At 56.6% G+C, this 15,855-nt stretch overlaps 1 protein-coding gene across 4 annotated transcripts in view; it reads left to right on the forward strand.

Annotated features, from left to right (window-relative positions):
* ZFAT (zinc finger and AT-hook domain containing) overlaps positions 1-13,598 on the forward strand; it is a gene marked incomplete at its 5' end in the record, with an annotated part of 150,664 nt that extends 137,066 nt beyond the window's left edge. For 3 of the 4 annotated variants that reach the window (XM_080801837.1, XM_080801839.1, XM_080801840.1), the window contains one exon: positions 12,698-13,598. In XM_080801837.1, coding sequence (XP_080657963.1) covers positions 12,698-12,937 — 240 coding nt within the window. In that variant the 3' untranslated portion in view covers positions 12,938-13,598. The remainder of the gene's footprint in view (positions 1-12,697) is intronic. The other variant, XM_080801838.1, reaches the window with a different exon arrangement.
* Between the last annotated feature and the right edge of the window lie 2,257 nt (positions 13,599-15,855).

Below are 15,855 nucleotides of genomic sequence, written 5' to 3' on the forward strand. Positions count from 1 at the left end.
CCTCCTGGATCCTACCCCCTTCCTCATTTCCTAACTGGGGAGGAAGGTGGACAGGCTGACCACCAGTTCAGGGGACTGGCCCTAACAAGCCCACAGTGTGGATCCTGCTTTTCCACGGCAGCCACTTCTCTCAGATCTCCCACCTCCCTCCAGTTGCCGATGGCAGGAATGGGGAGCGAACCTGGGGCTGCTCCTGGGGGAAGCAGGAAGGCCATCGATGCCTCCAGGCTTTGCCTCTGACTGGAGTAGGTAGTACCCACGGGCCACACCTGGGCGGGAGAGCTCTCCTGTCCTCCAACAGTGGAGAAACAGGAGGTGTGTTAGGGGGGTGCCCCACTCATTACTGTTCTTGGGGCCTTTGTCACAGACCACGTCATCACAGGCCCGTACGCACGGCTTTGCCTTCCGCCTCCAATGGGGGGCTCGCTGGGAGTGGGATTGGCTCTTCTTCCCCGTGGGATCTCCAGCACTTGGCTCAGGGCCTGGCATGTTCGGAGGCTTCCTGAGTGCTGAGGATCATGAACGGAGGATCCGACGTCGGACGTCTGAGCCGGGTGGGCCCGGGGGTGCCTTCCCCATGCCTTGTGCTGAGCAGCCTCATGGGCAGTAGCTGCTGTGGGTGCCGGGCTTCGGGAAGTGCAGGCCTCCGAGACGGAGGCCCCGCACGCAGGGTGTCTGCTGGGCAGCCCACCTCATGAGCGTCGCCCTAGCCATGTCACACGGGTGGAGAAGGAGCCCGTGCGTGGCAAAGCTGGGAAGGTGACACTTGGCTAAAAGGGAGCCAGCCTGCCCCTTAACTGATATGTGACCCTGGGCAACACACTTTTCTGCTTTGAATTTCTGCTTTCTTATCTGTAAAATGGGAAATACTAGCACCTGCTCCATGGGGCTAACGTGCAGATCACGTGTGATCACCCACATGGACTCTGAGGGCGTCTTCAGTACATCCTCGCTCCTGTCCCAGGAGTGCCGTAGCTCCTTATTCCCTTCCTGTGCATGTCGAACAGCCACAGTTGTTCCTGCTTCTGGAAGTTTCTGTTCAGCAAACAAATACTAACATGGCTCTCGAGGCCTTGTGCTTGGCATTAGGAGTCCCAGGGTTTCATAGGAGCATCCGTTGCTTGGTACCGATGGGGAAACAGACAGTTGCATCATGTAGACAAACATGCTTGTGGCTGGAAACAGTCTGAGCCCCTTCCCAGCCCTGCTGCTGAGCCCTTCTGTGTAATTCCACCAGAGAGGGCGGGGGGAGTTGGGGGGGGGCGACTGGTATGGAAGGGCCGAGAACGTCCTACAGCCACTTGCCCAAAGTAAAGGGGAGTTAGGGAAGGGGTTCTGTGCCAGAAGGGGCACAGACAGGAGAGCAGGCAGAGGGAGGAGCGCGCTCCAGGGAGAGCCAAGGTTGGCAGATTTTCATAGAGACGAGTACAAACGGCAAAGAAAGGGGCGTGTGGGTATCAATGCTGCCTTGTTGCTCCGAGGATGACGGACCCACAATTCCTGTTTCTGTTCTTGGATCCCCTGTGCTACTAATGAACATGCCCGGGTACATTTGACGAGTGATGGGAACAGTTTAAGACGTGTTGTGGTAAACGTTCTTGAAGCAGAACGTGGAAACGCTGCACCCCTGGGGGTCTGTCTTCGGTGGGGTCCGTGGCTCTGTGGTGTGCCCGGGAGGGGCACGGCAGGCTCTTGCCGGCTCACTTTCCTTGTCTGCTTGGGCTTGTGGAGGCTGCAGGTCCCTATACAAAAGGCCGGGGAAACTGCTAGAGGCCACGGGCTGTGGGGAGTGCATCTGCCGACAGAAGAAGTCACGTGGCTCCAGCACCGAGAGGGGCCCTCGGGGTGGCAGAACAAGGCAGGGGGCAGACGGGTCTGTCACAGCACCACACGTTTGCCGAGCCTGTCAGGGCAGGATTGAGGAAGGCCAGGGCCTGCAGGGGTGGCTGCTGGGGGTGATGGTGAGAGAAACCAAGGAGGGTGTAGGGCTTGTCTTCTGAGCGACATGCTGAGGGAAGTGTTCTCGAAGTGCAGCGGGGAGGTTTCGGTGAGAAGAGTGACCCCGAGACTTGTCATCTGTGGCTGGGCCCCGCAGGCCGGAGTGGGGCCTGTGAGGAGAAGCCCCGTAGGAGGCGCCCCACAAGGAAGCACAGCGCCCCCGTCAGGGCCTGGCACTAAACAAAAGTCCAATACATGTGTGCTTAAAGGTCAAGAAAGGGAAACATTATGCACAATACACTTGTCTAAATATCAGAAGATACTCCTGGGCAGTACGGAGTTGCCGCCTTCCCCCTTCCCTGTCACCGGGAGTGCGCTCTGGCTCTGTTTGAGTTCAGCTTTACAGTATTTCCTGAGTAATTCAACTCAGATGTGTGTCACGCGCCGGCTGTGAGCTGGGCGCTGTGTGGGCACGGTCTGGAAGGGGACATGGATGGGCATCAGATACCCGCCCCGGGGTGGGGGGGTGGCACCTTCTGGTCTTCGTGAGCACCACACGAGACCACCTGCCCTGCCCCAGGCACCAGCCCTGTCAGCCCTTGCTTCTCCCACATGCTTAGACCACGTCGTACACCCCATTTTACCGCAGTTTCCAAGGCAAGGATTCTTTTTGCCTCACTTGATAGTTGAGGCCACACTAAACTGTGCTTAGACCCTTGAGAAGTTCGAGAAAGATTGGATGTCTTAGCCATTTTGCTGCCCTGGTATCTATCGCTGCACCCATTCTGCAGGGTGAGCTGGTTTGGCCGACACACAAATCTTATCCTCATCCAGTGATAGACACGGGACCAGTAGGGCCGTCTTTCCAACGTTTCCAGGTGCCCCTGTCACAGCAAAGGGAGTTGGCCCTTCCCTTCCCTGCAGGTGGGCCCTCGGGACCCTGTGGACAAGGGTGCTATGTACAGGAGGGCCCCCATGCCCTAGGGCCTTGGAATGGGGCTGCCGCAGGGTGGGGCCCCCAGAACCCTCAGCGCCTCTGGGAGCCAGGACGCCCTTGGGGATGGCAGCGACTGCCTGCAGCGAGCTGTCTTTACAGCCTGTTTGGACTTTGGACTGTTTATAGGATCAGTATTTTCAGAAAAGAAAGAGCATCTACTGTCTACTTACAACCAAGAGAAAAATAGGGCGGAGGCGAGGCATTACGCTGTCTCCCCAGGAAGGATGAATCACGGCCTTCCTCCCTTGCTGTGCATTTTGTCCTTTTTGAAAGGCTTTAAATCTTCATTGATGCATGGGATGGTTTCTCCCCGCCCGTGAATATCTTTTGATGTTGCCACAAGTTTCTTGTTCATAATACCCTTCTTTTGGTCCTGTATCTACATACGTATTTCTGGAGTTGGGAATTTATAAGGTTTTCTTATAAACCATATCCATTTGTACCTCTTCTTCCTTCTGTAAATTGGGACAGTGTTTACCACCGTCCCTTTGTCTCTGACGCAGACAACACCGCACCTAAGCCCGGGTAAAGTGTTCGCCTGCCAACCCCGTGAGGTGGGTCTGCCAGTCCCGCTTCTGGCAACGCTAGAGGAAGCTCTTGCTGGTTATAATTTCAGCAGTGAGTGAAACCTCAATTACTGGGAAAAATGAGACTTCTTCCTCAGAGCTTAAACATGCACAGAGGAATGTTTCACCTAAAAGAATCGACTGCAGGGTTCTCTGTCATTCTTGTCGTTTGGTTGTATGTGGCTTTTTATGGGCAACGCTCTCTTGTTAGCTCGCTGCGGAGTCTGAGAATTTCTGTGGTGGAAGGGACATGGGGAGGGGTCCGCCCTCTGGGCCTTGCATGGTGTTCAGGACCAGGGCCAGCTCCTGCAAGAAACCACCCCACCCACTGCCTCCACCCGGCTGCGGACCCATAGGCACCACAGGACCCACACAAGGCAAGGGCCCTGGCCCTGGCTCTGAGCTGAAACGTCTGAAACGTTCCCTTTAATGCCGTGTGACGTGGCCTAGCGTGCAGTGCCTGCGGTAACACCCTTGGTGACGCCGTGTGTTTGGAGACACAGGCTTTTAACGGGCCTCACCCACGTCCTGGGCTGTGGCTCCTCTCTGGGACCAGCACCCTCTCAGCTCTGCAGTATTTGGTAGTTTTTTTTTTTTAGCAAGGGTGGCACATGTTGTAGACTTTTGCCCTGTACTCATTTTTTCAGTGATTCATCCAAGAAACAGGGATTCACTGTTTACTGTCTGCCAGGTATGGCCAAGCTCCTTGTGATGGAGGTCAGCTCTGGGCGTGCTGGCTCAGGGTGCCTGGGGCCTCCCTGGGTGACAGGGCGCACAGCTGGTTCTCAAGGGAAAGATGGTCGGGGGAGGGGGGTCTTCACGCAAGTGGAACAGCAAGGGGGGAGGTTCAGGGGCAGGAGAGAACACGTGTGTTCTCAGGAACCCGAGATGAGCATGGGCAGTGGGGGGGAGGTGGCGGGGAAGCAGGTTCCAGGGCAGGAAGGTCCTTGTCTCTCCCCCTGGGGAGCCGAGCATCATCCTGAGGGCCACAAGAAGCCACCAAGTGCCTGGCAGAGGTTGTTAGAAAGACTGTAGGCCTTGGAGGGTCTTACCTGGTTCCACATTCCAGAATCACCTGTTACTAGCTGTGGGGTCTCCTACGCTTGGGGAACCACTTCTCAGAAAGGCAGGGCGGCAGTCGTCCCTGCCCTGCCTTCTTCACAGCACTGTGTGAGAATTAAATGAGGAAAGGACTCTGGAAAGGCTCTGGGAACTGTGAAGGGCCCACCTGTTAAGATCACTCTGAGAAGTGACAGATGCACAAGGAAGGAAGTAGCGTCTAAGATGCAGGCTGAGCAAGCGTACCAGGAAGTGTCAGGAAGGACAGAGAAGGAGCGTGACACAAGTTTAGGGACCTGTTTGCAGTTGTTCCACACCCAAACCCACACTTGTAGACACAGGCACACACATCCTGCCCATATACACGTGCACACACGTGCATGCCAGATGTGTGCACACCCACACATGTGTTCACACTCATGTACGTATACAGGTTCACACACCTGCCCCAGACACAGGAATGCACACATACGTGCACCGGTGTATATATGTACACACGCCTCACCCTCACACGCATACGTGTGCCCACACTCATATATATGCACACACATGCACAAATGCATGCATGCACGCACTCACACTCCACACATACATACATGGCCTCCTCCAGTTTGCCTCCTCCTGGGAGCTCAGCTGTTGTTCTAGATCTTTTGCCTCTCCCACACCCGGCCTCCGGCAGCCCTGCCCATCATGGTGCTCATTACATCCTATGAGTCGATGCTTTGGACAGTGGCTCTGCTCTCCTGATGGCATCTGTGTCTCGTCTGCCGCCTGCAGTGCCATGGGCTGGGGTGCAGCTGGCTCTCGGCAGGTCCTAAGAACCATCACGGTGCCAGCAGAAGAGCGGGTGGGCTTTTCTGCTCATCACTTGGCCTGCAGCCCTGGGTGCCCTCCCTCTCAAGGGCATTAGTGACTTCTGAGAGAGGGCTGCGCCCCCAGACTCGGTCTAATAAACAAGAACATGGTCTGGCATATCTGAAGATGGCTGGGAGGTGTGAGGGCTGCGATCTTTCCTGCAGTGGCAGAGGTGACGAGGGGGTTTCTTCTTCCTAAAAATGCAGAGGACCCCTTCCCTAGAGACCCCCAGACCAGAGTCCCCCACGTGAAGGTGCACATGGCCTTCCCCACACCCGTGCAGGGCAGCAGGCTTGCGGGATGGCGCTGGCCTGTGGGCAGCATCCTCATGGAGCCGCTTTGGTGCCGTTTTCATTCCAAAGGGTCCTCAAGCGAACAGACGTAAAGCAAGGCCAGCCCGGTAGGCGTCGTTCCGGTTTCTTTTCATTTTAGGGCCTCTCTTAGTTTTACATCTTTTTTTTTGCTCCTCGTCATTTATTTCCAAGCTGGGAGCCAAATTTAAATCATGCGCTAGGTTCGATGGGGCCCAACAGTTGTCTGGGGATTCCGGTGCCCGCCAGCACTGACAACGCAGGGGTCTTTTGAGGTGGTCGGGCTTCTGAGGAGCTTCTGTGGCCCGGAGCCCCTCTGGCTGGCACGAGCTTGGGGCACCAGGAGGTTATCTGCGTGGGAGGTGTGACGCATTCGTGTCGTCTGGTCATCCATCGGCCGCATGAGAACGTGGTGTGTGAAATGCCCAGCCAGCAACAGCCTCTCCTCCCTGCTCACCGCCACCTCTGGGATTTGGCCTGGAGACACAGCTCTCTCTTCCCATAATTAGTCTTTGTCATGTGGTGATGTCCTCGAATGCCTCTGGGATGTTTTGGTGTCCTGGGGGGACGGTAGTTGGTGTGGTGTATAGCACAGGAGACGTGTGCAGGGGCTTGAGTCCTCGTGTGGAAGGCTGTGCAGAGCTGAAGTGTCGTTCCGGGGCTGGCTTCCCCAAGGGACACTGCTTTCCCCAGCGTCCTCTTGTTTGGCAAGACAGCTCCCTCCATGTACTTCTCATGGCCTGCATCAGGGTTCCTGAGGACAAGGTGTCGGGGCGGGAAGCTGTCCTTCCTGTCTCTGCTCTCAAGGCCCTTCTTGGGAGCATCTGTGTCTGAGGCATGCGGACTTGGACAGAGGAGCCCACCGGTGTGTTCTCTCTAAAGAGGGAGTCAAGCTGTGGAAAACAGATGGTGCCGGGTTGAATGCAGGAGGCCAGCCTGGGAACCAAGAAGAAGGGGGTGGTCCTGGCATTGCGGGGTCCTTCCTGGCAGAGTCCCGTGCTATGGGTGAGGACCCCGGATCACCTGTCTGCCCATTGAAGACGTAACAGCGGGCGGGGTGGGGGGTGGGGGCGACTGTGTAGCCTGGACTGAGGTAGCTCCCGGCCAGGTGTGAGAGCATGGGTGTGAGTGAGTATGGGCAGGGCATGAAGGCAGAGCCTGGAGGCAGTGCCCTCCCCTCCCTTGGGCACCCGCGCCCTGGAGCTGGGGACAGCATCCTCACAGCACAAATGAAACGCCTGATGCAGCACGGGGCCTGTCTCCCTCCTGTCCTGTTGTAGACAGCACCGACCATCTCAGCAGCGAGAAACGGTCTCCTCTCAGAGCTGGAGTCAGGTGTGTCCTCAGTGTGGTTCTATGTTTACAGGAGAATCCCTGTCAGGCTCACCCACCAGGCGAGGTGTTTTGACTGTGTTCTTCCAGGAACCAAACCCTCTTTGTGGTCTGGCGTGAGACCCCTTGGTGCAGGGCAGAGTTTTCAGACCAAAAGTCAGAAGACCCGGTTTCTGGTTCCAGCTATGTGTCCTGGGCAGCCTGTTTCCTCTCTGAGCCTGGCTCCTCTCCTGTGAAATAAGGAGATGGGCTTCAGGGACTTCGGGAGCCAAAAGGGGTCCTTCCATGGACAGCTTGCCTCTTGCCAGCCCTCCGTGGTCTGGGTGGGCTCCTGTCTCACAGAAAGGACCAGCAGTGGCCTGGCCTGGAGGTGGGGGCGGTTCCAGGCTCTTCTCTCTATCGTGGCTTCCAGGTTGCACCCACGGAATGATGTGGAGGTACCACCAGTGCCCCCCGTGGGCCTACCAGTACTGTGGCACTGGGCTGGGACGGAGGAGCCTGTCTTTGCTTTCCAGAAGCTGCAGGTGTATCGGGGAGATCTGTGCAGGGCAGACTGGGAATCAGCACCATGTGAGCTCCGTTGGGGCGCCGCATGCATGTGTGGGCACAGGGAACCCCTCTTCCTTAAGGAGGGCCCCCCAGCAAGGGGCACTTCTGGGGAGTTTCTTGAATGTTGAGGAGGAGATTAGCCTGCTCGGGATGGTTTTTGCAAAGAAAAGTGGAGAGGGTACTGGAGAGGAAGGGGAGTATGTAGGGGAAGGGGAAGGCAAGAGGAAGAGGGAGGAAACAAGACAGTGAGACCCCGGCCATGTCTCATGTTCCCAGTCTCCGTCGGCGTTTGCCCATGAACGGACGGGGAGGGGGCTGGCAGCCAGAAGAGGGACTGGGCATCGGCAGGCGAACGCTCCTTAGTGGGAATGACGCCCAGCAGAGTGCCTGGGCCTGACAGCCATCTGGTCTCGATTCTAGAAGAACACTTGAGGTGGGCAGAGCTGCAGAACTCAGAGCCTGATTTAGTGAATAATTTGTACAGTCCCCTGGGTTAAGGCTTTCTATTAAGCTATCTATGCTGCTAATAATTTAGCTGGAAGATATGTTAGATACAGCATTTGGGGAAAGTGGAGTACCCATCTCAGGGGATAATGACATAGTGAAGCCGTATTATTTCTACTGTGGGGAACAATTTGAAGCCTGAGCTAATAGTTTAAGCGACCAGAGCGATCACTTTGAATGGAGGAAATGGTTGAGAGCTCTGCAGGCAGCTGTAAAGTGACTGGATTGCGTGAAGTAATGATTTAACCCAGCTGATCGGTGATCTGCGACATGTAATCCCATCCGTCGCTGTCACACCACACCAGCCGAGGCGGGTCTCTGGGTGAGTGGTCACCCAGTCCCGCTCTTGCTACTTTCCAGCTATTTGACCCTGGGTGAGTCACTGGCCCCCTGGCGGTTTCACTCAGAAATGCCCAGCATGACACGCTGTGCAAACACGGCCAGCCCAAGTTCAGTGAAGGGCGAGGGGCTACGGGCGGGGGGATGCTGGGCTCCACCGGACGGGGAAGGTCCATGGTTGGCAGGAACATGAGACATGGTGTGTGTGAGGGTGGGGAGGGGCTCCCTCTGCAGAGCCTCACAGACCCCATCTGTGGAGCATGCTTAGCCCCCCACCCCGGTCAGTCTTCCTCCTGCAATGTTCTCTTCCCCGTGGCAGCTGGAGAGCCGGCAGGGCCACTCGCCCATGAAAGCTCATGAAAATGTAACCACTGCTCCACGGCTGGTGACGGCCAGGCTTTGGGAACCCTGTTAGCTGTTGTTAGTTCTGTTCGGGGGACTCAGTAAGGCGACCTGGAATGCCTGTGCCTGCCGAGGAGGGTACTCTTTGCGGGACGTCAGTGGAAGGCATGTGCACCGTCGTCTCCATCACTCTTTCTGCTGAATTAAGCCCTAAGGTTTACTGTTCTCTTATAATTAGCAGTGGACGGATTGAATGGTGATTCTGTTGCACAAAACCCTAGAGCTGAAAATTGGGGAGGGGGGAGGAGAAAGGATTATCTTTGAGTAGACTTCATACTTAGAAAAGGTGATATGGACAGATAAACATAAATATTTAAAGGGGCAGTGAGGGAAGTGTAACACTCAGTGAGTTTTAGCCTTTCACGTTAGGCAAGTTTCCATCGGCAGGTGCTGGGGAGCCGGTGACACAGGCCGTCCTTTAAAAACTATACGTGTTTTCCTTTGTAAATGAAGTCTCAGCCCGTCACCTGGTGACAGGGGCTCTTCAGGACCTCGCCTGCCACTCCTGCCCAGCACTCCCTCTGTCCTGTGACTTTGGCACATTGGACAAATGTCCCCAGGCCCCCCACCCCCTTCCCCAGGAGCAGTTGGCGCTGTGGTCTGTAGCTCGATGTGTTTGGCTCAGCCAGGAGCAGAGTGTCGGCGCAGAGAGGAGTCCAGAGAGGAGGCCGAGGACAGGGAGCCTGGAATCTGCAAGAGGGCTCAGAGCCCGGGGGAGGGTTACGGAAGCTGGGGGAGGGTGTCTCAGTGAGGAAAGCTGAGGTTGGCCCAGCAGTGGGAGATGGTGTAGAGCCTTCTGGAAGGGGGGGAAGACAGCACCCTGTCCAGCAGGCGTGGTGCTTGGGAGGTGGCCGGCAGCCTTGGTAGGACCGGGGACACATGCCTGCTCTTTGCTCACTGTCTGCTCTCTGCCCGCAAAGCCTTTTCCCGCCACGGGTAGACACCACCAGCCTCCACGAAGCAGCAGTCCCTGGGCTCTGATGAACCAGAGGAAGCACGTGGTCTACCCTTATTTCAAGCCCAGTGACCTCATCTTGGTTTCTGCCTGTCTTCCTCCCCACATCTGTGGGCAGCAACCCCGCCAGTCACCTCGAAATCCCACCCTCCTGTCCCCGCTGGGTGGGGTCTGAGAACTCGGCTGTCCTGGAAACAGGAGGCCGCAGCTCCGCTCACAGAAGGCTGGCGCAGGGTCCCCTCGTTTGTAGACTGCTCTCGGGCCTTGTCAGTACGGGGCCCCCGTGGTGTTCGCGTTGTTCAGAGGGATGGGAATTTTAGCCAGTGGGAATTTCTGTTGTGACTGCTTCCTTGTCTCAGGCTTCGGCTCTGACAGCAGTCACAGCTCTCTGATCACGGTGCGTGCCGTGGAGCATCTGTGTCTCAGAGCTCAGGTCGTCTGTTTACGTCAAGTGCAGCAGGCTGGCTTTGCATGTGGGGGGTCCTGGGACCTCAGCACAAATTGCCCATGGGGCACCTGGGTGGCTCAGTGGGTTAAAGCCTCTGCCTTTGGCTCAGGTCATGATCCCAGGGTCCTGGGATGGAGCCCCACATTGGGCTCTCTGCTCAGCGGGGAGTCTGCTTCCTCCTCTCTCTCTCTGCTTGCCTCTCTGCCTACTTATGATCTCTGTCAAATGAATAAATAAAATCTTAAAAAAAAAAAAAACTAAAAACACAAACAAAAAAAAACGAATTGTCCCGGCCCCACACCTTTTCCTTGGTGCAGAAGTTCCTGATACTTAAGAGGAGAAATCTATTCGTTGTGTGTCCCCCCAGCCCCTTCCCCAGCCTTCTGGCAGGCACCCTCTTTCAGTGTGAAATAAATCAACATTTACTTCCAAAGGCTTGGTTCACAGTACATTTTCCCATTTAAATGAAATGGAAACAAACACTAAAGGAAGAAAGAAAAGAGGTCCTGACTCACTCTGGAGAAACAAAATCAGGCTAAATGTGTTCATAGTTTCCACTCAGGATAGTTCTCTGGCTTCTGGTGAATTCTTTCAGTCCAAATTAGAAGTGCCTTCCAGTCCGTAGCTTTGTGTGATACCCGCCCAGGGGTGCCTGTCCATTTTTGTCTCTCAGTTAAATATAACCCCCCTGTTGACACAGCCTGCCCTGAATGGTACAGTCACAGGGCCAGAGGGAGGCCCTGGGAGCATCCCCCACCCCCTCCCAAGAAGCATGGAGTCATGGGCGTTTCAGACCGGGCTGACCGAGCAGGGATGAGGCGGCCATCCTGTGCCAGACACCAGCTGGGAGACAAGTCGGAGCGTCAGCAGGGGGCGCTCATGGAGGCCACCTGAGCACACCCACCTTTGCTGGCTGTCCCAGGGGCCCTTGGTCCTTCTGCCCCCTCTCCTGGAACCCATCCCCGCTTCTCCTCCCGAGGCCTTCCCTGGCTCCCCAGCCCTGGATGGGAACATCGCAGCTCTGCTCCTGGGTCTTTCCCACCGGGCCACTTCCTCAGTGCCCATCACAGCAGCCAGGACCTGGCAGACCGTCCACAGCACATTCGGAGTGCTTGTGTGTGCGGCCAGCCTGGCTCCGGGAAGGAGCGGTGCCAGGACCCCGCGGGCCCCGTCTGCACGGAGCTTAGTCTGCTGGGACCTTTTATGAGGACAGACGCTTGGCAGTGTGGCCAGACTAACGAGAAGCTGACATGCAGCGGCACCTTTCAGCCTGCGCTGTTTACGAGAGTACCGTTAAATGAGTGCTACGGGTGCTGGAGAGGCGGTGTTCTCAAGCACCCACTTTGCATATAGAATCTCCTTTACCTTCCCAGCCATCCTCCGGAGTGCACAGTCATCCCTGTTTTACAGATGGGAAAACTGAGGGTAGCAGGGTGCGTGTCTGGCCTCCCAGTGGACAGTGGTGAGCTGCGGTCGGAGCCCTGCTCCGTGCAGGACGAGGCACGTGTTCCACCCACCTTGCCGTTCGGCCCCTGCCTGACCTCCCTGCACACACCTGATGGCTCTGTCCTTCCCTCCCTAAACCATCCCAGACCCACTTCTGGGCTCCTATTCTAACCCTTACATTATTACATTATTTTTACAGCTCCAGGCTCTCAGGTCTTCCTGAGTCTTCCCCATGTTCTCTCGATTATTTTTCTTCTAAAGATCAAAGACGGTTTTTTAAAATAGGCCAGAGCCCACGGGGTCGGGGTGCGGGGCCTCGGCTCCAGCTGGAATTGGCTTTGTCTGGGATCTGCCTGCTTGGAGCCGCAGAGGAAGGCCTGGCTGTGGAATTCAGGTCCTCTCCACCGACAGATGCCCCCCCAGACCATCCCGCCCAGCCCCATGGCGGGTCCCCCCGGCACCCTCCTCCCGCCATGGCTAAGGCACGGGTGTTGATGGACAGCAGCTGGGGGAAGTCATTCTAGCGGGGACATCTACTCTTTGCTAATGTGAGACTCATCTTCAGACAAGGAGTTGAGCTCCCACAGTGTGTGGAAGGACAGAAAACCCAGGATAAACCTAGGCCCTTCCTCACCGCCAAAAGGACCAGCTGTGCATTTCCAGGAGCCACCCACCTAACCTTCCACACGGTTACAGTAAATCACCCGCACGCTACCTCCCAACCCTCATACCTTTGGCAGCCCTGGCAGACCTCTCTGGGAGGCAGCTTGGCATCAAGAGAAGAGCTTGGACTTTGGGTTTCGACTTGGGCTTTGCGCCTGAGCTTCACCGTCTCCATCCGTAAACCGGGGGTGAGAGCAGACATAGAGCATTGGCGTGCAGTAGGGACAAGCTCCTGGAACATACTAGATTCTCCATAAGCAGTAGTTGTGATTCTCATGTTGAGGCCGGACCCAGAAGCAGGACCTGTGTGACCTTTCTCTTGCCCTCACGCAGGTGACGGAGGAGGAGCCCAGCTCCAACCACACGGTCATGATCCAGGAGACCCTCCAGCAGGCCTCTGTGGAGCTGGCCGAGCAGCACCACCTGGTGGTGTCCTCTGACGACGTGGAGGGCATCGAGACGGTGACTGTCTACACTCAGGGCGGGGAGGCCTCGGAGTTCATCGTCTACGTGCAGGAGGCCATGCAGCCCATGGAGGAGCAGGCCTTGGGGCCGCAGGCCCAGGAGCTCTAGAGGACATGCAGCGTCAGATGGCACCATGGATTGGCGCTCTCCGTGGCTCTCTCCTCTGCCGTACCTGCCCAGGCGGCCACATGGGGGTCTTGTCCTACCTTAGGTGGGCAAGGCGATTGGCATCACCAGCAACACAGGGCCCCCACATCCAGCACAAACGCATACACCCCCCCCTTATTCTGTATCCTCTGCTTCTGGAAAGACTTTTGCAGCCACCTTCCACATGGCCCACACCGCATTGCCCCTTTGCTCCGAGATTCGTGCAGGGACCCAGTCCCCATCAGCATCTGCCCCAAGTCATACCCCACTCTGTGACCCTGTCCAGGTGCCGAACCTTCCTCTGGGACTGCTCTGCAGCCTGATGAAAGGGAGCCAGCCAGCACAGAGAAAGTGACCTTATGGTTTTGAATCACCTCCTGGGGGAAGAAGGGGAGGGGGTCCTGGCTTTATCTACAAGATTCTCCCCTCCCCACCCCCGAATCAAGGGCACTTGTTACCGGGTACGGTAACCGCAATTGATGACCCTCCCACTCCCACGACAGGTGGGGGCTTAGCTTATGTCTTAGAATTCTTTTGCTTCTTAAAAAAAATGCACTTTGTACTATTCCCCTCCCATTCTATGAGATGTGGTGGGTAGAATAAAAATGTCCTCTGCCTGAGTACTCCGGTTCCTCCGTTAGCTCGGATGGTTTACGCCTCCCCTTCTGAGTCAAGATCTTGGTTTTGGGTCCCACCCAGAACCTCCCCATCTGAGATCCAAAGCCTTAACACGCAGACAACGCCACCCCTCCTCCCGCAACCATCGTAGGGTTTGCTTTGCGGCCTGTGGTTGGAGGGGAACGGTCATACTTTCATTTGCAGGAGCCTGGCACCTGCTTTGTTGGAGCTGAGACGCGTGCACCCCCGCTTTCTGCCTTGTCCTTGGGGGCAGCAGTTGGCTGACAGAAGCCTTCGTGTCACACTGTTGTTCGAGGGGCAGTCCGGGTGCCCCGGCAAACCCATGCCTCTGTGCACAGCATGGTGGGGGTGTTGGGGCAAGTCCTCCTGCACCTTGCCCAGCCCTGGCTCTCTTGACATTGTCACCTACCATCCGATTCACTGGGATTGAGGTTTGCTTCCTCTGTGAACCCTGCATGTGAAGTCTTCAGGTGTATGAGCAGGTGACCAGACGGGACGTGGTCATTGCTCTGGTTGAAGAGCAGGTGGAGTCCGCTGCCCCGTGCACTTGGCCCTCATTGTTCGGGCCCTGTTGTCCCACCCCAGCGGGGCCCGAAGGTGCACCTCTTGGGGGAAGCGTAAAGCTCTTGCCCGAGGCAAGGAAAGGAGTTCAGGGGAAGGATGGACATTCCCCCACTTGGGGTGAGTTGGGAAAGCTCCATGGTGGGGGAGACCTGTGATCAGGCCCTTATAAGCGAGGTAGGTTTGCACTTGCAGGACTGGGGTGGAGGGACGCGGAAGGGTGGCAGAAGGAAAGAAGAGTGACGGCGGAGCCATGCCCGGAGTGGAATCGCACAGGGGAGGGACAGTGAGCCTTGGACGCTCCCATGTGGTGGGTGGGTAGCTCCAGGGGGAAAAGCGGAAGGATCAACCAGAAGCCAGAACCTAGAAGAAGCAGGGATGAGAGATGGATACTGTCTTCATGCAATAAACCACGGGTGGAGGTGGTCACGAGTGGTCTCGGTGTGAAGGGCAGAGTGGTACTCCAGAGAGGGTGACCATGGCCGTGCATCAGGGTGGGCTCTGTGGAGGGGGCTGAGCATCCAGATTGGAGGCAGGGTACCTGGGCTCGAGCCCAGAACCATCGCTTCTTATCTGGGTGACACTGACATTTCTCCACGCCTGGCTGACTTAGTTTACTCATCTCTGAAATGGGTCTGAGGATAATTGCTGACTGCTCACATGATGGAGAGGATTCAGTTTGCAAAGCCCTTGGAGACAGTAGCATAAATGCCAGTTATGATTTGTATTCCTGGGCATGGGGGAACCACACCTCAGTATCCCCCAGACTCTACTGTCTAGAGGGAAGAGGGGCACGTGAACACACAACAGGAAAAACTGGACTGAATGTTCTCAGTGCTCTGAGTGGGGTTGGAGGGAGGAACCCGCCCTTCCTGACACGGGGCCTTTGACCAGAACTGATCGGGACACAGGAAGCCGAGGAGCAGGTCCAGACACGGAGCAGGGGCTCTCCACGGCCTGCACAGCTGTCCACGTAGCCGGGTCAGGTGCCTTCGGGGCTGGGCCAGTGCTGCGTGCCGTTCGCCTCAGAAGTCGGATCCGACTATTTCTGGACGCACCCCCAGCATGGGCTCTTCTCTGTGTCATCAGTGACCCCGAAGTCATTTAAAAGTCTTGTTCTCATTTGTAAGCTCCCAGGTGAGGAGGTACCTTCCCCGGCTTGTGTTCACGGTGACCACGCTGGGAGCCGGCCGGCCGTCTGAAGTCCTCGGGCGCTGCCCCACACAGACCTGAGGGAGAAGTGGCTTAGTGTCCGGCTGTAGGTCACGAGGGCCTTGTGCCTGGGCAGGGAGGTTTGAGTCAGGTTCCACACTTAGGATTTATTGTGATGTTGATTAACCTTTCCTTTCATCTTTTGTAAAATGGGGTAAACGATGGGCCCCATTTGTCTCATCGGTTTCAAGGCTATCCCTGGGATCACACGTCAGTGCTCCCAGCATGCCGTACTGCACGTAGTAGAAACACAGCAGACATTTACTTCTGCTGTTGATGGTGGGGTCCCAGGAGAGCCCCGTAGCAGGTGACAACAGCGGCTGGGCAGGCCGTCTAATGTCCTCACCTGTGAGCAGAGTTGAGGACAGCCGAACCCTGTGGTCCGCGGTCTCCCCTCTGCGGGCCTGCCATGGTGCCCGGCACGCGTCGTTCACTCACAGAGTCAGCAGAGGCCAGTTGGTTACCTC

The sequence above is a fragment of the Martes martes genome, assembly GCF_963455335.1.
Source record: "Martes martes genome assembly, chromosome: 4".
Taxonomy (NCBI): Eukaryota; Metazoa; Chordata; class Mammalia; order Carnivora; family Mustelidae; genus Martes; species Martes martes.